At 40.6% G+C, this 20,865-nt stretch overlaps 4 protein-coding genes across 4 annotated transcripts; 2 read left to right on the top strand and 2 right to left on the bottom strand.

Annotated features, from left to right (window-relative positions):
- Window positions 1-325: 325 nt before the first annotated feature.
- ubap1 (ubiquitin associated protein 1) lies at window positions 326-5,894 on the bottom strand. The gene is made up of 7 exons (XM_030768496.1): window positions 5,764-5,894; window positions 3,809-3,857; window positions 3,560-3,684; window positions 2,631-3,425; window positions 2,300-2,464; window positions 1,814-1,915; window positions 326-1,368 (listed from the first exon to the last, which is right to left on the bottom strand). Exons 2-7 carry the CDS (start codon window positions 3,846-3,848, stop codon window positions 1,228-1,230), a joined length of 1,368 nt encoding a protein of 455 aa, XP_030624356.1. The 5' UTR covers window positions 3,849-3,857; window positions 5,764-5,894; the 3' UTR covers window positions 326-1,227.
- A 1,284-nt stretch (window positions 5,895-7,178) lies between these two features.
- On the top strand, window positions 7,179-11,129 carry ube2r2 (ubiquitin-conjugating enzyme E2R 2). The gene is made up of 6 exons (XM_030768498.1): window positions 7,179-7,911; window positions 8,263-8,445; window positions 9,846-9,932; window positions 10,160-10,257; window positions 10,593-10,727; window positions 10,826-11,129. Exons 2-6 carry the CDS (start codon window positions 8,269-8,271, stop codon window positions 11,079-11,081), a joined length of 753 nt encoding a protein of 250 aa, XP_030624358.1. The 5' UTR covers window positions 7,179-7,911; window positions 8,263-8,268; the 3' UTR covers window positions 11,082-11,129.
- A 2,818-nt stretch (window positions 11,130-13,947) lies between these two features.
- nudt2 (nudix (nucleoside diphosphate linked moiety X)-type motif 2) lies at window positions 13,948-16,386 on the bottom strand. The gene is made up of 3 exons (XM_030769382.1): window positions 16,276-16,386; window positions 15,589-15,715; window positions 13,948-15,437 (listed from the first exon to the last, which is right to left on the bottom strand). Exons 2-3 carry the CDS (start codon window positions 15,710-15,712, stop codon window positions 15,115-15,117), a joined length of 447 nt encoding a protein of 148 aa, XP_030625242.1. The 5' UTR covers window positions 15,713-15,715; window positions 16,276-16,386; the 3' UTR covers window positions 13,948-15,114.
- A 1,611-nt stretch (window positions 16,387-17,997) lies between these two features.
- Window positions 17,998-19,025, top strand: rfesd (Rieske (Fe-S) domain containing). The gene is made up of 3 exons (XM_030768016.1): window positions 17,998-18,157; window positions 18,491-18,525; window positions 18,726-19,025. The coding sequence occupies exons 1-3, from the start codon at window positions 17,998-18,000 to the stop codon at window positions 19,023-19,025; spliced, it is 495 nt and encodes a 164-aa protein (XP_030623876.1).
- Window positions 19,026-20,865: the final 1,840 nt, after the last annotated feature.

Genomic DNA, 20,865 nt, shown 5'->3' with positions numbered 1-20,865 from the left:
CATGTTAAAACGCAGTTGAGGTGTTTCCATTATATAAGCGGACTTTCGTCACTCAACAAAGCATTGGAATGCCAGGGTGACAACCCAGCCCTGATTTTCGGCCTTCTGCTGATTTCTCTCCTTAAAATTTTTATTGTTAAACAGAACCTGTCAGGTCACCTTTTTCATCCATTTGCTGATCACGTTAATGTCTCTTCCTCTTTATTATAGATTGAAAGTGTCAGTGTATTTTGTACATACTTTTAAATAATCTTATATTAATATTTGTGATCGAGTGCCTGTGCAATATCCACATTGTTAATTGAATGAAAATGTGTTGTCATTTTTTTCAAATATTGCATTTCCAAAAATAATAATATCTTTTCACTTGCTTTGGGGACCATTCCAGTGCAAAACCAACAGGGGCAGTAGTAGTAGTTTCATCTGTTCTGTTTCTGTTTTTTTTTTTTTCCTCCCCCCTAACTTACACTTTGATGATTAGTTTTCGTTTAAGTACTTCCTAAAACAGAGCAAGAAGAACCAGAATGTCTTAGAGAACAAATAAAATAGTTTTTGCCAGCCAAAAAACAAAAAGAATGTATGAATGAATAAACAAACAAACAAAGAGAGAACATTAAGTACTGAACGCCAGTCGCAATAACAGAAAGGGCACTTTTTTTGAGATCTCTGTTTCTGCCATGGTGCGTGTGTATGTATAGTTTCCAGTCTGTTTGTTGAAAGCCTGTCGGTTGCCCAGCAGCAGAGGATGGCAGCGTTGTAGCTGTGAGAGTCTGTCTGAGTCCAGTGCTATGAAACTGGGTTTCCAAGGAGCTCCTCCCAGTTCACTCTGCATATCCAAACCCTCCATCAAGCATCACCCAGTGTCACCACCCAGTTCAGTCTCATCTCTACAGTGATGGCTAAACTACACACTACTGGGCGTCTGCTCCTCAACACAGGGATTCAGTTCTCCAAAACCTCACCATCACTAAGATCACTTAAGAAGGTTATAATTGAGAGGGAATGACTGTGCCGCTGTACGGTTCAATCAAGCCCCGGCTCAACAGCATATGTTTTCAGGGGTATACACTGCATCTTTTATTTTGTCTTGTCTCCAAGAAAACAGAAATGTTTCCTTCCTCAGCCCACACCCCTCCCCTGGTTTTCACTTTCTCTCTGTCATGGGGGATGCTGAGGGAGTGGAGAGGGGCAGGTCAAGGAGGAGGAGGAGGAGGAGGTCCAATCGGTTCAACTCGCAGCGGCACGGGCCATCAAATCCTCTAGTGCTTTGTCCTGGTCGTTATTATGGACCAACAGAACCTCTTTAATGGTATCTCTGTCAAAGCCCATCTCACCAAACCGAGACATCAGCTGCAAGAACTCTAAAGCCTGAGAGAAAACATGGATGAGACACTATGTTAAAGCATACTGTTATAAAAGTTCATTTCGTATTCTTACAGAGCTTTCATTTTTCACTGGTTCTTCTCACAACAGGTCTTCAGGCTACCCTACACAGCATGTGCTAACTGTATACAAAGACAGCACTGTTTTCAAATTGTGTGGAACACAATAAAGAAAATTACAAATTATGCTTGCGAATGCACTGTGAATAGTTGATGAAAGATATTTCTTTTATCTTTTCTGTACACTATCATGAGGGAGACAATTTCAACAACATTTATTTCTATATTTGTATCTCCACACAAGAGCATCACGTAAATTCTAGTTTACGCTTTTCAGTATAAAGACAATTTACAGTTGGACTTAGTCTCCAGATCTAAGCATTAGGCATCTTAATCCAGTCCTTTTTATACATGTTATTGTGTATACCAACCTTTTCCTCTGAGCACTGATACATCTCCAGACACTCATCCACAGCAGTGGCGTCAAAGCCTCGCTCACACAGACGATTATGAATAAACAGGTAGTCTAGCACCTGAAACACACAGAAATGAGAAAAGGAACTTTTCAGCTACTTTTCAGGTGCAAAAATACATTTGGTGGCATTAAGAGGGTTTTAAGGTGTTTTTTTTTTAACTGTGTATTATTTTTCTCATCATTAGCTACAGTGGAAGGTTTTGCCAGTTTCAATTTTTCTCCACACCCAATTCACGTCAGAACATTCTTGTGAAGTTGACCAGACACCGATGACGAACGATGGGACCACAGCTTCAGGATATGAAAACATGAAACCCTTACATTCCTGAAGTAGCTGTTGTAAACCTTTACATTCCTGAGAACGCTGTTGTAAACAGTGAGTGCATTTTCTTACTCATTGTTACTTGGCCACACTCTAAAAACACGACCAAAAGCAGCTTACCTGTTCAACATTTTGTCCTTGCCTCTGCATGGCTTTGAGCACACCTTCATAGGAATAGCCCATGCCCACTATGGTTTCCACACACTGCCTCTCACTGGGAGAGAGGCTGAGTAAAGCCCCACCTCCAGGACAGGAGGGAGGTCCAGCCACTGAGACAGGGTTTGACTGCACAGGTAGAGACAAAGAGTGGGTATGCTTAAGATTTCAGGCAAAAGCAGGTGAAAAAAAGAACTGACAGACTGCACTGCAGCTGGACAAAGGGCTCCAGTGTTTGGGAATCCTAACCTATCAATGAGGTTCTGCCAATATTCATGCGAGAGTGTACACGTACCTGCTTTGGTGCCCCGTTCTGAGTGTGGCCCGGTGAATCTTGGGAGGTGTTAGTGTTGGTATGTGGTGTTATTCTCTGCAGCGGTGGTGGGGTGCCGTTAGCTAGACTGCGCGAGGGTGCTGGTGTGTAATTATTTTGGGCTGGTTCTGATGGGGAGTCCCCAGGGTCCGACAGCTTGGGGAAAGTCAGTGAACGAATATTGCAGGGGCGATCAATGTCCATCTGGCCTCGGGGGTTCCCTACACCCCCGCTCCCAGGTCGGTCCAAGTCCAGCAGTCCCACAAGCCCATTGGGTTTATGAAAGAGGCCTTGTTTGGCCTGCAAAGGTGGAGTGCTACTCCTTGAGGAGGGGTGTGGCTCAGGAGGCGTAACAGACGACTGTGTTTGGCTCTGGAGGATGCTGCGCAGCTCCTCTTTGTCATCCAGCGTTTTAAGCTCAAGTTTGTCAAACGGGTCCTCCTCTCGTTCAAAGTCTGCTAAGTTGAGGCTCTGTGGTGCCGGGTTGCTGGGAGCAGGTCGCGTTGGTCCGAAGCTAGGGGCGGGGAGGGGGGTGAGGATGGCATTGTGCCGAAGGCCTGCCAGGACAGGGTTCAGGGCAGGGGGTGGAAGGTCTGTGTCATCAGAGGGACGCGCTTTCTTCCCACCGGCCAAACCTGCGTCAATATCTTGAGAGGTGGACTGGCTCTCTTTTGCAGATTCAGCACGCGCTGCCTCCGCTGCTTGGGCCTCTGCAGCTCTGGCCACAGCAAGCTCCTCTCCCCAACGCACACTCCGTTTCTCCAGAGAGAAGTCATACTGTTGGTGGTGAGAGAGAGAGAGAGAAAGAGATGCTGAATATGATGCAAGGAGAAATATGCTGCTTATTGCACTGAAATACTAAACAAGGTTTTGTATGATAGTAATTGCAGGAGGGTCAGAGTCAGACTAACCTGTATCTCTGACAGCAAAGCACTGCAGTTGGGCAAACAGAAGCCAATGGGGAGACCCACTTTAGCTGGGCAGCGGAACTTGTCATTGAGCTTGAAAGGAACATCATCAAGATAGCTGACGGGTCCTATAATGATCAATGAAGGGGGAGAGAGAAAAAGGCAAGGACAGGTTAAATTAAATAAATGTCATTAAATTGCAAATGAGGTAGTTCATTTCAACAGCCGTGATAGGCAGACCAGCAAACTTACCGTTGTTGTGAATATCGGATCCAGATTTTCTCGTAGCCATTTAGAGGATCTGAAAGATACACAAGCAACTGCATTTTAGAGCCAAATGTAACGTTTTTGTTTCGCCATACGTAATAGCCGCTGATGTGGGATCATGACTGATACATAAAAGACAGATAAAACTGCATACAAGCCTAGTGCTCGTCATTAAGAAAGAAATGACTAGGTACCAGTTGAAACACCCTGCCATGGAATGATCTATTCAGCAACAACCCTCTGCTGTGAATGACCATAGGTCAAAAGTTCTTCTTGACCAGTTAATGCTGTGTGGTGGCAAAAGTGAACTGACAGCAGTTTTACATGCAAGGGTAAAGTGACAGATCTTTCACAGCCAATTGATTTATGTTTTGTCCTAATGCAGCTACCTGACAAGGAAAAGTATTCATTTGGTCAACTGAAAACAACAAATGTATTTTACTGATAACATAGTAACATTAGTATGTTTATGATAATGTTAAACAATTGGCCTATATTTCAAAATATTTCCAGAATGGTTCCTTTTGACCCGGACTAAAACATAGGCTAACCACTGAGCCACAGTGAGAAATTTCCCGAGGATGACTATTTGTTACAGCCACATCAAATCCAAACGTTCTTTTTTTATTTTTATCTTTATCCAAAAATGTGCAACCTTCAAAAATTCATCATGCTGTATTGACAATTTTTTAATCAAATCCCTTCAGACTTAGCTAGAATTGGCCTAACAGCTTTAAAAATCGACCAAAGAAATATGCTTGTGATGATGTGTTTAGCTACCTAACTATGTGACCATAATCTGTATTCACGGTCCGTACACTTATCGTTAATCGCTACTCACTAAACATTCGTTGTCTTAAAACTTAAAACAAACACTAACTGGAACACTAAATGACAGTACTTTTTGAAGGTGTGAGTAATTTACTTACAATTAAGCTATAATAATGTATTTACAATACCTTAAATGCAGCGCAAAAGAATTACAAAACACAAAATAATGATAAAATAATCATCCGAAGGAGACAAGACTCAAGTAGCAATCTGTATCAAAAGATCATATATAATTGGCTCTCTGTCATTAAATAATCATTCAGTGAAAACATCATTCTGTGAAAACATATCCATTGGTAATGTCATGTCCAAAAGCTTGCGCAATGTTTTAACTTCACTGAGGTTAATGCAAATGACTCTCTTGCTAAGGGGAACCAGGAAACCAGAGGACTTTTGATGTTATCGAGTAATGAAGCAAAAGACGACTGTAAACAAAGTGTATGACTAATTCTAGCTGACCTCATAATGCAAGAATCCGACAGAGCACTCAAATATAGATTAATCAAAGGTCATTCACGTGATTACGGCACAGTTAGACTACAATTCGCATAATACCAATGTGTTCAAAATTCCACATATTTTCAGGTAAAAAAAAAAAATCGCAAATTTTCCTTTCATTTTGATCCTCGGTGCAACCAGAGGGACAATATTTGTGCAGCTGGCAGATCACAGCAATGTATTTTAACTAAGCCGGCCGCAAATACACCCTCACACAGTGAAGTTCGACGACAAATATTACTGTTGTACACGTTATTAATGGTCAGCTATATTTGATGACTAGTTACATGAACGGCTAAACGAAATTCTATTTCTGATCACTCTAATACTCGTCTTTAGACACATCCCATGATTATGTACTTGGTTTCATTGTTGAGAGACGAGACGTATCAAAATAACTACATAAAAAAATAACTTAATGCGGATCTACCCGGACAACCCAAATTTTATGGTATATGGTATCTAACATCAGAACATTTAAAGTCCAGATCAGTTACAACTGTACAGGTAGTTAGCTAGCATAGCCCTCTCGGCCTGGAGGATGGCCCCTATCCCTTGCCACCGCCCCTACTGAAACTGAGGTTATTTAAAATTTCCACTGCTATATTTACCAGTATAGGCTCGGTCTTGAGACACCAAATTGTGTTGTCACTCCTGTTGAAAGAGACACCATCGAAACAACTCACTCCGGCAACTAGTTTTATTCCAAACCAAATCTGTTTCCTGCTTCATCGCGGGACGCCATCTTGGTTTGTCCGTTTCCCCTCCTTTGGTTCCTGTGTGACGATACATTTTCCAGTGAAAGACTACATTTTTAACCAATCCTGATCGAATGTACAATGTTTCGTCAGTAGTGTCCACCCCTGCACATGGGTTCAACACGAGTGAGGGCGTAACAGTTCAGACACACAGAACATTACAGTACGTACCAATATCAGCTATAGTGAAGGAACTGATTGCCTGTGTCAAAGCTATCGAACGATCTGGAGTAAAAAAAAAGAGCCGCAAACGTCTCGTCCAAGTAATCTTGTTATAAGAAATGGCATTGTTTAATGAAGCAACATTAATTAAAGCTATCAACGAGCCAAAGTGGCATAGTACATTGTGTAATCAGTAGACTGAAACGCGCCAGTTTTACTCTCATATAAATACATACACGGTAATTTGATACACATGTTGGTAGCCCTGACGAAATCTGGGCACAACTTTCCATAGAACGCACCACCATGAATTAAATAATTTCAGCCATCTCCCTGTGATACTTTGTGTAGAATGTAATTAGATCTTGGACATCAATCAGTCCATTTCCCATATAAAACTCCACTTCTCATAAATCAAATTCCACAATTGTATTTGTAGTGTCAACAACGACAAAATCGCCTTGAAAAGCCCAGAAGGATCTTTCACTGGACCAAATATATGTTTTTATTTTGACGCTTGTTTGGCTCTTCATATATATTATCCACTTTAGTTGTACACTTTTGTTTTAGAAAAATTCGTGGGTGTAGGCTATTACATACAGCCTCATTAAAACTGTAAAATGGGTGGGATGAGATTTTAACTTCGCTTAGGTCATTTTCTGACATTTTACTTCCAGTCCAAGTCTGCTGACAAACAGTAGACTGAGGCCAATTATGTTTTACATGTCTCCAAAATTAACACAGCATCGTTGTCTGACAGTTTACACGTAGGATGGATATTCCCCCTCCTTGTAGTCCAACAATTTTCGGCCTTCTGTTTTCACTCTGTGTACCAGATAGTCACATACATTTTAAATTGTATTTTAATGGTGTTGTCCTGAAAACAATGTAAATACTCTGTAAGGTTCGCCAGGACGGAGACGTGTGCAAATAAGACATTGTACAAGGAGTCTTCAGTCACATTCGCTTAAAAGGGCGAAAATGGTTCGAATACATTTCACTCAAAACTCCCATACTTGTATACGTGCTTACGTATATTGCGTAGGGACGCCTGCAGACACGCGCAATGATAACCGGAAGCATCGACAGGGCGATTTAGGGGAAAGCTAGCGAAATATTTGGCTTTGATTTGCTCGTTTATTTTCCTTTCCAGTGTTCTACATGCGTTGTGTGCGATCGTTAGAACAATTACGTACCTCCCTAATAGGGTGTTAGAGCGTTAAGAGCGATACAGACCTTTCGATAGAGGTATATTCTTCGTATGCAGGTTGGTTTTAGGACGCAAGATGAAGTAAGGGCTGTCTCAAACCTGGGATAGCTAAACAAATGTAAACAACCACTGGATCAGCTGTGCGGTCGGCGAAACAAGGACGAATCAGCGGGATGCAGATATGACAGTGAAAGTTATGGTTTGATCAGCATTGTTTGCAATAAATAAAAGGCATAAATTTGTGATTTGCATAAAGCAAAATATTTCAATACACGATAGGACATTTTCTGACAGACACCTCCCTCCCCTTCGTCTTCTCCTCTGCTAGCTGCAACAGATCGGTTGCTAATGTTAGTATAGAAGCTCAATGGTTTATTATTTTTCTGGCGTTGCGATCATTGAATACGTAGGTTAATGTTGGCAAAGACGAGGGACTGCAAGTTGGTGTAGTGTTGTGTTTATTATTTTGAGTGTTATAAAACTACAAGTTAATTCGGGACAACTGATCAATTCGGGCCACCGTGCGTCAGAAAATAGGACTCAGCAACCAAGTCACATTTATATGAGTCAAGAAGTCCAACCTATTTGAACAAACCTCCAATTTCCTGGAGAGTAGTGTCGATTATCAGGTAATATGAATTATCCCTTAACAATTACTTTTTGCACTATTAGTTTTTAGGTAACGGCGTTTACAGTTATCTGTAGCTACAATTAACCTGACAGTATGGTATTTGCTTCACTATGTCACGCATGCCTTTTTTAAAAATTAAAATGGACCAGAACATACACGACTTTGCTACTGTCTTGTTCGGCCCACTTTGATTATGTATTTAAATGTATAGCATCTTTTAAGTTTGGGTAAAAATTTATGGTCAGAGCATAGTACAAAAAGTGTGAGTCTTGTTTTCAACTGACGTCAAAAAGATTATTTAATAATATAGAACTCCTGCTCTTTCCTTAAATCCGGATGAACTGGCCAGACTGACATGGCACATCAACAGATGCCCAGCTCTCAGAAGGCCCTGATGCTTGAGCTGAAGTCCCTTCAGGAGGAGCCAGTGGAGGGATTCCGCATAACTCTGGTGGAAGAGTCGGACCTGTACAACTGGGAAGTGGCCATCTTTGGACCTCCAAACACACTCTATGAAGGGGGATACTTTAAGGTCAGTTGGGATAAAGTTTGAATGGTTTAACCCTTGTCTTCACTTGCTGCACCTGCAAGAGTGTGTGGTCAGAAGTTGGATTTAGCTAAAAACACAATTTGTTCTTCTGTCATTTTTATTCAATATTCCCAGTCACTCTCTCCCACTTTGTCTTGTGAGCCCATTTTTTTCCTCTCTGGTACCTTGGCACTGTGATTCTTATACTCCAGATCTCTATTTTTAGCTTTGGCAGATATAAATGGCATCTCACTGTGTGAGCAGAAAATGAGAGGTATATAGTGACTCTCTCTCACATTTCCCTTACGATCGTGGTGCTTTGGCAATTACAAGGAAATCGTGAGGATTTAGAGAGATACTATGTCAATCTGTCTGTGCTATGGTCAGATACAGCCTTTAGAAATGGAAGTTCAGCCTTTACGGGGCAAATTGAACAAACAACTACATCTGAACAGACAATTACTTGAAATATTGTTTATGTCAACTGTAAGTACATCATGCTTTTGAATTCATAGCAACGTTTGTAGAGTCTTAACGCAGTAACACCTCTATCCTTTAAGCGTGCAGCAACATCCAGATCACTGTAACCCCAACCCCTAACCCACTGCTTCTCTCATTACGCTACTAATGTAACAAAACTCAATTTTCATTTCACAATTAACACTATAACACATGTAAATCGTGAAATTATTATTCTGTTTAAAGTTAGGGCGAGCGGTATATTTTAAAGGAGCATATTCCCCGAAGGGGATTGAGAGTGTGAATGAAAGTATGGGTGTGTTGACGTATGGAGCAACGCATGCCGGGAGACAGATAAAGATATCTGCACAGAACCAGATATGCACCCCTCCCACTTGGATCCTAAGTTTGTTGTATTGGAAGTTCTAACGTAATGAGCTCATTTCACTCATGTCAGGACACCATGTCCATATTGTCATCATGTCCGTATTGTCCATGTTGGAAATTTCTGTTCGCCAACATTTGATAGCAACATCAGATTCTTTGTAGGTCCTGAAATAAATTTTCTTCTAGTATCATGTTCTTTTTCAGCTGTCTGTCTTGATTGTTCTTGAAAGATGGTCTAAATTGGTAGAAAAAGTAGGAGACATTGGTCACATAATAAACAGTTGGGTTTGAAAGGAATCCTCATTTTCCAAGAGTCCCATATCATTGCGTTCTGATCACAGCTGTGCTTTATCCTTATGTTCATTCTGTCCTGTTCCAGTCTACGCCTGCACAGTCTCAATCCATGTCGAGAAGAAGAAGAATTAGAAAGTTTAAAAGTATTTTTGTTTTCTCTTTTTGTAGTGTGTTTTCCCACCTTTTTACTTTCTGTTCCGCCAGAAAATGAACCCCAAATGTGATTGAAATTGTTTTCACGTCTGTACTTTTTCTCCCTCAAGGCCCATATCAAATTTCCCATCGACTACCCATATTCCCCGCCAACCTTCCGCTTCCTCACCAAGATGTGGCACCCGAATATCTATGAGGTGAGAGGTGCTCTTTGAACTATGGAGACTTATCACTGAACAGTAGTTTTATTATGTCCTTATATCGATTTTCATTCTTTGTTATGTTTCCACCACTAGTAATAAGATTAATAGGAATATTCTATTTATCTGATTTATTAGTAAGATTGAGCTGAAGCCATATTGACTTGATGGAAATTGTTGTTCTGTGAGCAGGCCTGGTTTGAGACGTTTTTTTATTACGACAGAATGGGGACGTGTGTATTTCCATCTTGCACCCCCCTGTGGATGACCCTCAGAGTGGCGAGCTGCCCTCTGAGCGATGGAACCCCACACAGAATGTCAGGTAACGTACAACCATAAGACTTCAATTTTCCCACTAAAGGCAAGTTAAGGTGTAAAAGCAAATGATATTTTCAGTCTTAGTCCAAGTAAAAGTTCGCATTATTAATCTCAGATGAAACAGTGGCTCATTCAGCTATTAAATCGTAGCACATTTTGCACAGATTAATATTTCAAGTTGTATAATTGGTTGTATTGACACCAAAGAGGGTTAAATTTTTAACTTATGCACATTTTTGTGGCACACACTGGTATTGTGTAATCCCTAAGTTTGTTTATGTGTATGTGATTGTGTGTGTGTATGTGTGTGTGTGTGTGTGTGTATGTGTGTGTGTGTAGAACCATTTTACTGAGTGTGATCTCTCTGCTGAATGAGCCAAACACCTTCTCTCCGGCTAACGTGGACGCCTCCGTCATGTTCCGCAAGTGGAGGGACAGCAAGGGCAAGGACAAGGAGTACGCCGAAATCATCCGGTACAGACGTTTTTATCTGTTTGCAGAGCTCAATCGCGCGTGTAGCGTAAACGTACCATCGTATCTTAAGTGCTCCTCTCTCTCTCCCCACCGTGCAGGAAACAGGTGGTGTCCACAAAGGCGGATGCTGAGCGGGACGGCGTGAAAGTGCCCACCACCTTGGCTGAGTACTGCATCCAGACCAAAGTGCCTTCTCACGACAGCAGCTCCGACCTGCTTTACGACGACCTTTACGACGACGACATTCAGGAAGAGGACGATGATGACGACGATGGGGAGGCCGGCAGTATGGGCGGGGAAATGGGGGCGGACTGCTTTGACGACGGCGAGGACTCAGGAAACGAGGATTCCTGACCTCCCTCCGCTTTCCACGAGACACTCCACCCCCCCCCCCCCCCCCACCCCTACTTATCAGAGCCTCGTGTCTCTGTCTCGTGTGTCTTTCATTTCATTTGTTTGTGTTTTACATGTAAACGTTTCAGTGTTCCCTTCAAAATGTTACACTATGAGCTTTTTTTCCCCCCAATCATTGTACCTTTTACAATCTTCACTTAAGTTTCCTCTTAAAACCCCCCCTGCATTCTCACTGCTCTTTTGAGCTATTGGGTAAGTTTCCCGCATCTTAGTAACCACAGAATTGTCTTACACCTCCACCAAACTGTCATTCACTTTCCCCCCCCTGCCTCTAAACCTCAGGGCTTTTGGATATTCACAGCTTTTTGTCTCACAGCTAACAACAAAGTAATTTCAAAGTGTGCTCTTGACCTGGATGACTTTTCTTTTTAGATCACTGAGATATTTTTTTTTTTTTTTTGGAGGGAGGGAGGGGCTGGGTCATTCTTTTTCCTCTTAAAAACAGTGCACGCTATTCCCCCCCCCCCCACCCCTTTTCTTCTCTCCTTTTCCTTCTACACCCCCTACTCCCCCTTTTTATTTTTCAGTCTTGCCTCTGCTCATATTCTCACCATTCATTTAACCATAACCCTTCAGCTCCTTTTTTGACAACTCCACGTCTTTTTAGTCGGAGCGAGACAGGCTGATCACCGCTCGTGAATGAATGTGTCGTTCTTCTCCTCACATCTCTTTTGGCACTGTTCACATGACTGAACAACCCAGGGCTTAAAAATGATTTTTTGCTTCTCTCTTCCACAGCCATGTATTCATGACTCTAGTTTCTTTCTCCTCTAAAATTAGGCTGTCATGGTAAGTATGGACAGAGCGAGGGAAAGAAAAGAGACAGGAGTAAGGGATTACAGAGGATCAAAGGGGAGGGGTGGGGGGTGGGAAGCAAAGTCATTCTCTTTCGTCTCCATCGTAGAATTGTGAATCACAGTGTCTTGAGCAGTTCCACTTTTGACTGAGTAGCTGATATTTACAGTAGCTAAAACTGCATTTTGAACTCTTGAGTGACTGTGAGAGCCATTTGTCATTTAGTTTTAATGGAACTACTTGAGTCATTAACCTTTCAGTTGTTTCAGATCTTACAGCACTCCAGTGTGCTGTCAGGTGCTACAGCAGTGCATATGATTACTACTGCAACCACGATATGAAAACTGGTCACAATACATGAAATGAAAGTACACCCCAAAACACTTGGTTTAGTTTCTATTTCACACATGCCATGAGAACTTGGATTAACAAATCTGCTATGAGACTGTTCCGTCACCACAGTTTTGCTCTGTCTTGTTATGACACAAGATCTAGAGACTCAACTGAACAGATTCTAGCAAAAATAATGTTTCACAGTTGTGTTGTTGATCAGTTATGCAGATTAAAGTATGAAGTTGCAACTTGAAGAGCTGCACCTGACCCATTGGCATATTTTCCGTTTGATTTTACGTAAAGCTGTTTCAAAGATGATTTTGTTCCAGTCATTAAGACTATGAAAACTGACCTCTTTAAGAACAGATACGTACAGGGGATTAAGAATCCATGGGTTCGAGGTTCCGGGCTGAAAAATATTGATAAACTGAAAAGCCTGTTTATCCCTTGCCGAATATTTCTGCATTTTTCTGCTGGTATTATGGAGACCTGCAGTTTTGAAGAGCATGCAAGTGTGTTTGTTTCAGTGTTTTTTGTTTTTTTTTCCGTTCCCCTTTTATTATTATTATTTTTTTTAATGTGTCATTGAATGCGGCACAGGACTTTGACATGCCTTGGGATCTCCGTCCACTGCATCCCAGGAAACCAGCTCTGGACACTAATAAGCATAAGCTGATTGTCTGAACTGCAAGAAGAGACATTCAGATCTGTCTGCAAAGGGTTGCGGATAAAAAGGAAGGAATTTTACCCCCTCGTTTTCCGCTTAGCCGGCAGTAAACATTGACCTTTTTCTTATCCCCTCAAACGGAATCTATCAACGAAGCTGGTATAAAAAGAATTTCAACAGGTCACGGGATGTAAAAAAACAAACAAACAAACTGAGATTTTGTGGAGGACTGTTGCTCTCTATGTTATGAATGAAAGTAGAGATGCTCTCATTCCCTTCATGAGACTCTAGGCAATCTATACCCCTGTGCACTTCACACCATCACAATTGGAATCTTATACCCCCAAAAGTGTTGTAACAATGGTCTACAGTGGATTTGTCTTGCAGGATTTAATTATGTGTGTGTCAAGAGTGTGTTCTTTTTTTTGAAGTTTTCCAGCACTGTGTAGAGGACCTTATGCTTTTTCTCACATGGACACCAACAAAAACTGCTAGTTTTTTTTTCCCATGAACAGTGTGGTCTTGCAGAGAATTCTGAATGACAATCTTTGTTGGTTTAAGTTGATTTCATTTCTCTTGTAGTGCTGTGTAAAAAAAAAACAAAAATCATGATAAAACAAACAAAAAAAAATCACTTAGAGTTGAAAATCTCTCTGCAAAAAGGAACCTGTTTCAGTAAGGAACTCAAACCTGTTTCTATCCAGGACATGTGTATTTCAGTTTGAGAAATGTCCAGATACGAACATTTGAGACTGCTTGTCACAAAACAGTTCATTGCTGTTTCTGTGTGTATGTATGGGAGTTATTCACTCCTTCGCAATTAAATCTTTAGGCCACACATTTTGAATGGTTATTTCTCTGTGATAGAAGATGGAATGTTCAGCAATACATTAACATTTGAGTCAACAGCAGATGTCTCAACATTGTTTAAAATGTACTTCAGTAAGACATCTAAATGAGTTGTCAGAATGAAACCTTGAGACCAAGGGCTCTTTAAGGGCTTTATTTAAAACCACTGAGCAGTGACACAAATAACCGTAATGTCTGAAAGGGAAAGACGAGTACTTAATTTGACTTTCCGGCACTCTGCATGAAAAACATGCTGTACTTTATTGTGTATTCAATATGGCATTAGGGGGAAGTTCATCCTTCTTAACATTTTGGCCCATGTTGACTATTGCCTCCATGATATCAAACTATCGATGCAATTTTCTGCTTAAGTAATTTAAGTAGACCAAAATCTACTCATGTTTTTTGTAGTTTACATTTTGAAATCCCATAAATGTATCGTTATGCAACTTACTCAGGCTGACCAAGTCAAAATAGTTTTCCATCCTATCTTGAAGGCCAATAATGAAAGTTGCTGCATTGTCACGCCTCCACTAAGAACCAGTGAGAACAGTATCGAGATAAATAAAAGACTCCACTGGAAAGGAGTAAGTCTTTTTTCTTTCATCCATTTGACATTTTAACCATCATTTGTTTGGATGTGTGCCATCAACATTGCAAACTATTGTTAGTGGCACAGTAAATCAAGTGTGTTTTTGTGAACATTCGGTTTGTAATGAACTCTGGATGTTTTACTGAAAAAAATACAACAAACTATGTAACTGGTGTAAGGAAAAAAAAAAGGATATATTAGGTACCAAGAATAAAAGTGAGGGTTACAGTGAGCCTGTATGTTAACATGGGCAAACATTTGATCAAAGACTGAACTTCACCTTAAATGTATTAGTTTCAGCACTGCCATTCAAGTTTCAGGATAAATGTTATTAGCCATATTTTTGTATTCATACAGTACTAAGCATAAGTTTGTACAAAGAAATATAAACTATTCCAATTTAGTGCAGTCTGTCCAAACAAAGATGGAGAAAGGAACAGTAAAGATTAAAGATTAAAATAAAATGGTGCAAGAAGATAAAGGTTGCACAGTAGGTGTGTTTTTTTTTTCCTTTGTATCCTATTGATTTGAAAAATAGTGAAATATTGACAAAGCACTTGGCTGTAAAAAGACAAAGATCACTGGGACCTTAACAGCACAGTATAGCACTGTGCCCGCCTGTTGTGTCAAATGACTTGAGCTTCTCCCTCATGATTTTTTACCATATCCATTTGACAAATGACCGAAGTTGCAAGATTGGAGTTAGCAGACATTGCCAAAACAGCAGCAGACTGTGGTCACTGTGCCCCTTCCTTTGTTTCCAGATAATTTTGTGCTGCTTGAAGAGTGTCCTGCATATCTTTATACTTTGCCAGTCTGCATGCTTCCTCCAGTTTGACCCATCGGTAGTCCTGATGTTCCTCTGACAAAGTCACAGCCACGTTGGGGTCTCGGAGCTCGGCCAGCCAATAGAGAACCTCTTTGTCCTTACCCCTAACTTGATAACGCAGTTCCTGCAGGAAACCATCCACCACACGAAGATGCTCTGCACCTAAGCCGGCCTCTTCTCGTGTCTCCCGCAGCGCGGTTGTCAAGTCATCCTCCCCCGGATCAACGTGGCCTGATGAACAGAAGAACACAGGCGTTAATTATCATTCACTCGCGCATCAATTATCAAGTTAGAATTAATAGCCTTGTTTTGTGGTCACTTGAACAGAACTAAAAGGCTGTACAGTACAAGAAAGTCACAATATCCATTTCAAAAGGTACACCTTTAGGTGGGGTCCAGTGGTGTTCACCGTAAGAAGTTTGCAAGAGAAGGTATTCAATGTTATCAGGGGGAGAACGCTGAGCCAGACGGCGGAATATGATGAATCCACATGCTCGCAATGCCATCACCTAGATGGAACACATACTAATACAGTTTAGTTTCAGAACGAGCGCTCAGTGTGTCAGTAGTAACTCACGTTTTAATACATTACTATACGTTGTCACAGAATAATTGTCGATCCATGTGGTATTTTCACAGTTGTGCGCAGTTCTACAGGGTCCATTGCTTTGACATATAGTCACCTGACTGAGAAGAAATAACCAAGAAAACTCAGCAAACATTACTGTAAACCGTAAAAGGGAACAGGACCTTATTTAGTAGCTGCAGCACAGGCTGGCTAACCAGTGGTGGATTCTTCTGGCTAAATACAGACAGCACAGCTTTCTAGATATCGATTGAATGTTTAAAAAAAGGCCCTAACTGCTCCAAGTCAAATCACCAAAAAGAAAACCTGGTGGGGATGCAGCGAACTACCTCCATGTCTCAGACAGGTTGACTGTTTAAATAAGAAATTAAGTAGATGACATTAGTGAGTTCTTTACGAAGCATTTCTGACACCACCTGTCTACAGAGAGCAAGGCTCGCTAACCGCTCCTTCGCCAGTTGTTGCTAAAATTATGTCACTTACATCAGTCTGTCAAATCCGTGCTGACCGAATCTTGTAGGTCAGATTGGAACATCAAATGTTGACGTGTTACTGGCCCGGTAGGGGTGACACTGGTATTGTCGGTGTTACTTCCTATAAGAATCAAGTGGATAGCTCATTGCGCAGTTGCTGTGCAATTCAAACGTTCGTGAATGGGTAACAAGAAAAACGCGCTCCGATTGGACAATGCCACCGGTATTTAAATAGAGCAAAACTTGGCGCTTATTTAAAAACAGGTACTGTCCACTTAAATCTGATGCATACCAAGACGTCAAAAAATTGTCCTGCATAACCCACATTTCGCGTTAAGAAGTAAATAGATAGAAGCACGGATCCACGTTCCAACATTAGTTATATATCCTCCTGGTGCCCCCTGGCCCATCAGTTCCAGGGGCAGCCGTGGTCTAAAGGTTAGAGAACCGGGCTTGTGACTGGAGGGTTGGCACTTAACCCCAATGCTCCCCGGGCGCAAGGAATGCTGCCCACTGCTCCTGCGTCTGGTGTGTGTGTTCACTAATGGTGTGTTGGATGGGTTAAATGCAGAGGACAAATTCACAGTGTCTGTGTGCAATCACGGAAACTTAAACTTATTTCAATAGCAATGGTATTTGTCAATAACAATCAGAAATACATCTGCTATACTTTATTACACTATTTTTGTCTAAGATGTCATATTTTGTTTCCTGTCGATAATTTCTACAAAAACAGAATGCATAAGGCAGTGGCTGGTTAAATCAGTGAAAACATTCACTGGATTTTGTTAAAAATTTAGCCATGACACTTTTAGAGGGTCCCACTGGGCTTGGGAAACTGAGATAAAAACGTTAAACACGTTGGGGGGGGGGGGGGGGGGGGGAGCGTGATCAACGCTATTGATAGGGCAAACCGCTCCTGTCCTGGTACAGAGATAAAGGCGCTCCTACACTCCCTTAAACTACACTATAGGCTTCGTGTGAATTTGCACCGCAGCGTGCGTACGTGATCAAGCTAGTAGCCAATTAAAGGTAAGGCGGTATATATCGGCTAAAAAGAACTTTTTAAAATACATCATTTGACAAACTTAGAAATCAAATGTTGAGTTGTGTACAAATGTTGAGTTGAATTGAACTGACTGAAAACTGTGACTTTGAAGTTACCAATCGCAGTTACCTCTGTCTGTGTAGACCTTTCCTCATGTTTGATAAATGAACCCAAAGAGAAATAATGTTAGCGACCTTCTGAGACACTATGTATGTGTGTATATGTGTATGTATGTATTTGTGTATGAATGCATATGACATATGTGTATGTGTGTGTGTGTAAGTGAGTATACATATGTACCGCACATATCACATATATGTCGACAACATATAGACTAAATGTGTGTGCGTGCATGTATGTATGTATGTGTGTGTGTGTATGTATATATGTGTGTGTGTGAGTGAGAGAGTAAGAATATGTGAGCATTATTAATAAAATGCCTATGTTCTTTTTGTTGAAATTTCATTATTCTCCGCATAAATGGCAGAGTATGTTGTATTGCTCCTTCATCACGTGTTTATCATCAGTGTACTTTATTTATTATTACTGGAAGTTAGAGCGAAACGGCACGCAAAGACATGATTTGATATCATTTCAGTAGTGACATTTGTAAGTGTTTGAAATCTTAACATGTGAATATGATGATAATATTCTGAAAGGAGAGGCTCTACTCAGGACCCTACCATGTCTGGAGAGAAGAAAGAAGGAGCTCCGAGTTCATATTTTATAGGAAAGAAGGAGGACCTTATTCAGGCTAAACGTATCACCACCACAATAGATGGAAGAGATATACTTGTTGTCTTCCATCAAGGCATCTTCTATGCCATGGACCAATATTGTTACCGTAAGTATCGGACACTCCCTCATTTCCCTGAAGCTTAAGGGAATCATTACATTCACTGTAGGTTTTATCCTCAGCTAAATGGCAAGAAGCCAGTAGGTGGAGACAATGTAGCAACTTCATCATTCTCCAGTAATCCATGACTATGCTTTTACTGTGGGGGCTGGGCTTTTCACATATCTACAGGGTTTCACGTTAGCCTGGCTACAACAAATGCAACACAAAATCCAGGCCTGCTTTTGCTTTTTTTGTTTGTTTGTTTTTTTAAGTCTTAAGGTTACATGCTACCAATACAAGAGTTTGTTGTTACAGCAGCACAACTTTCTATTTCAACAGATGCTGGTGGACCACTAGTAAACGGAGATATTGAGGTGATAAGACAACTTGCTTCTTCATTTTTACTTAATCCAATCTCGGTGTTGTCTTTATTTCCTCAGTCTTGGCATTTTCCTCATTTTCTCTTTGCTAATTAATTCTCAAGCTTCTCTCCATGCTGCTCATACATATTCTGACTTATTTAACCTTTGGGCTTGGAAAACATAGACTGTTTTTGTTTTTTTTTTCCATGCAGGAATTCAACAACAAGCTGTGCATCGTTTGTCCAAAACATAAGTACAAGATCAGTATAGCAGAAGGTGAAGGCATATACAAGGCCACCAATCCACGTGAGAAAGTGCCCACAGCCAGATGGTACTCCAAAGGGATAAAGCAGAGAGTCCACAAGGTATCTGAGGTGAATGGAGACATCTTTGTGACTTTATCTGAAGTCCCTGGGTGGATCGAGTCAGACTATTATCAGACAGAAAAAGGAAAAGAAGAGATGAAGAAAAATTTAGAGGAGCCAGATGTTTTGGACGATCCAGACTGTTGACGGAATGACCTCATCAATGCGATAGATACCTTAGGCCAATAAAGCGAAGTTATGTTATCAGTCATTGACAATTAGTTTGTATACTTGGAGCAATATTATGTGTAATGGGTTCAATAAAACAATGAAACAAAACAGTGAGTTTTAACTGTATGAGAGATTCAACTGCATCTCAGCACATTCGTGTTATTACACATGGTATTTTCAGGGAATTTTCATGGTATTATGTTTATATGACATGTAGACTACCTTCTAACTTTTCCCTTAGAGTTGGCACCTGAGACCTGAGAAAGGCCTGCAAACTTAATCGTTATTTCTGTAAACAACTGGTAGTTATTCTGAGTCCATTTCTGAGTCAGTTTGAAGTGACAGTCATATTCTTTGATGGGGCAGGAAATTTGCTGAAGCACATATCCAATGCAGACTCTAGATATTTAATACTTTATATTTAATGGATGACACATGCACATTTAAACATGGGATGTTATTTTTCATTTTTAGGAAGGACTCCAAAGATTACTTAAAATATAAATTAAGTTGGTTTAAACCATAGAAAACTGTCTTAAAATAATTCCTTGACGCTGTTTTATCTTAACCTCATGCCACACTAAGTATTCCTATAATAGACACTTGATCTGAGGGGGATATCCACATACACTCTCTGGTTCTCTGTGAACAGTGAAATCCTGCTTCGCAGACCAGTGTAATAATTTGTCTGCTTACCTACAAAATTGTGCTGGCAGAATGCATTTGGCAAATGTTTAACAATATAACCGAATCACTCTTCCTTGTAACATAAATGAATAACACATGGAGCCACCAAAATCAACCAGCTGTACAGTACTTTGACAAAGAATTCAACTTCAGATTGAGAGAGAGAGAGAGAGAGAGAGAGAGAGAGAGAGAGAGAGAGAATGTGATGGGTTAGCTAGCTACAGACAAATCTGTCTTGGACATGAATGAATGTTCTCTATATTTTTGCACTGCGCAAACTTAAGTTTGAAGTTGCCAAGTTATTATCTGTGCGCTAACACATGTTGCCAGATCTAGGACATAGCTGAGAAGGATGTGCAGAGGGTCAGGAGAGTTGTCAGGAAAACTGGACCAGTCTACTTTGATCTTATTCAGCACATCAGACACTGTAGTCTGCGAGACTTGAGCTAAGAGAAAAAAAAATAGAATACTTTGTTTTTTTGAAGAAGCTAGATCAGTTGGAGGATGATCACAAACTTCACATTTTATACCTTCTCTGAGGCATGTTTTATCAGTGCTCTAACACGTCAGAATTAAAGACATTGGAGAAATACTTTATTTGAAGATGTTGTAGGTGCGTAAACTTTAATAAAGTATAAAGTAAGTAAACAACGTGGATAGACTCAATAAGCTGATTTTTCTTCTGCAAAATGGTGAATAATTATAGTAAGTGTTTGATAATGAACATTCTTCTTTTTCTTTTTAGCCTGCAGAATAACAGGGTTCAGTGGGGTGAGAATATGAATGTGTACTCATGTGTGAATAAGTCTATGGTCCACACATGACCTACACTAACTCACAGTACTCTAACAATGCAACTGCTCTTTTGTTACTACATGTTTTTCTTTTGTTACTGAGCGATGTAAGAGGTGGTATGTAATGAGTTTCCTCTGTTTTCTCTTTCTTTTTTTTTTTCTTCCTTGCAGTCCTTGGATGATCGATAGCAATAAGAGGTAGAATAGATGTGCATTAACAGAAACACATGATAAACAGACAGCAAAGGTTTTATTCACTGTGAGTATGCTATTACATTTTTTTAATGTAACATTAAAAAACTGAAGCATTATTTTACTACAAAGGACATTTTACA

Source organism: Chanos chanos, chromosome 3 (genome assembly GCF_902362185.1).
Source record: "Chanos chanos chromosome 3, fChaCha1.1, whole genome shotgun sequence".
Lineage (NCBI taxonomy): Eukaryota > Metazoa > Chordata > Actinopteri > Gonorynchiformes > Chanidae > Chanos > Chanos chanos.
This window is presented reverse-complemented; position numbering and strand designations above follow the sequence as displayed.

What these genes read in the sequence shown, in the direction of transcription:
- rfesd (XM_030768016.1), top strand. Translation starts at nt 17,998, where the DNA reads ATGTCTGGAGAGAAGAAAGAAGGAGCTCCGAGTTCATATTTTATAGGA. An exon ending in CATGGACCAATATTGTTACC is followed by an intron (nt 18,158 to 18,490) that starts GTAAGTATCGGA and finishes CTATTTCAACAG; the next exon opens with ATGCTGGTGGACCACTAGTA. An exon ending in TAGTAAACGGAGATATTGAG is followed by an intron (nt 18,526 to 18,725) that starts GTGATAAGACAA and finishes TTTTCCATGCAG; the next exon opens with GAATTCAACAACAAGCTGTG.
- nudt2 (XM_030769382.1), bottom strand. Translation starts at nt 15,712, where the DNA reads ATGGCATTGCGAGCATGTGGATTCATCATATTCCGCCGTCTGGCTCAG. An exon ending in CCACTGGACCCCACCTAAAG is followed by an intron (nt 15,438 to 15,588) that starts GTGTACCTTTTG and finishes TCTGTTCATCAG; the next exon opens with GCCACGTTGATCCGGGGGAG.
- ube2r2 (XM_030768498.1), top strand. Translation starts at nt 8,269, where the DNA reads ATGGCACATCAACAGATGCCCAGCTCTCAGAAGGCCCTGATGCTTGAG. An exon ending in ATGAAGGGGGATACTTTAAG is followed by an intron (nt 8,446 to 9,845) that starts GTCAGTTGGGAT and finishes TTCTCCCTCAAG; the next exon opens with GCCCATATCAAATTTCCCAT. An exon ending in AACCCCACACAGAATGTCAG is followed by an intron (nt 10,258 to 10,592) that starts GTAACGTACAAC and finishes GTGTGTGTGTAG; the next exon opens with AACCATTTTACTGAGTGTGA.
- ubap1 (XM_030768496.1), bottom strand. Translation starts at nt 3,848, where the DNA reads ATGGCTACGAGAAAATCTGGATCCGATATTCACAACAACG. An exon ending in ATCCGATATTCACAACAACG is followed by an intron (nt 3,685 to 3,808) that starts GTAAGTTTGCTG and finishes TGATCATTATAG; the next exon opens with GACCCGTCAGCTATCTTGAT. An exon ending in AGAACGGGGCACCAAAGCAG is followed by an intron (nt 2,465 to 2,630) that starts GTACGTGTACAC and finishes CTACCTGTGCAG; the next exon opens with TCAAACCCTGTCTCAGTGGC.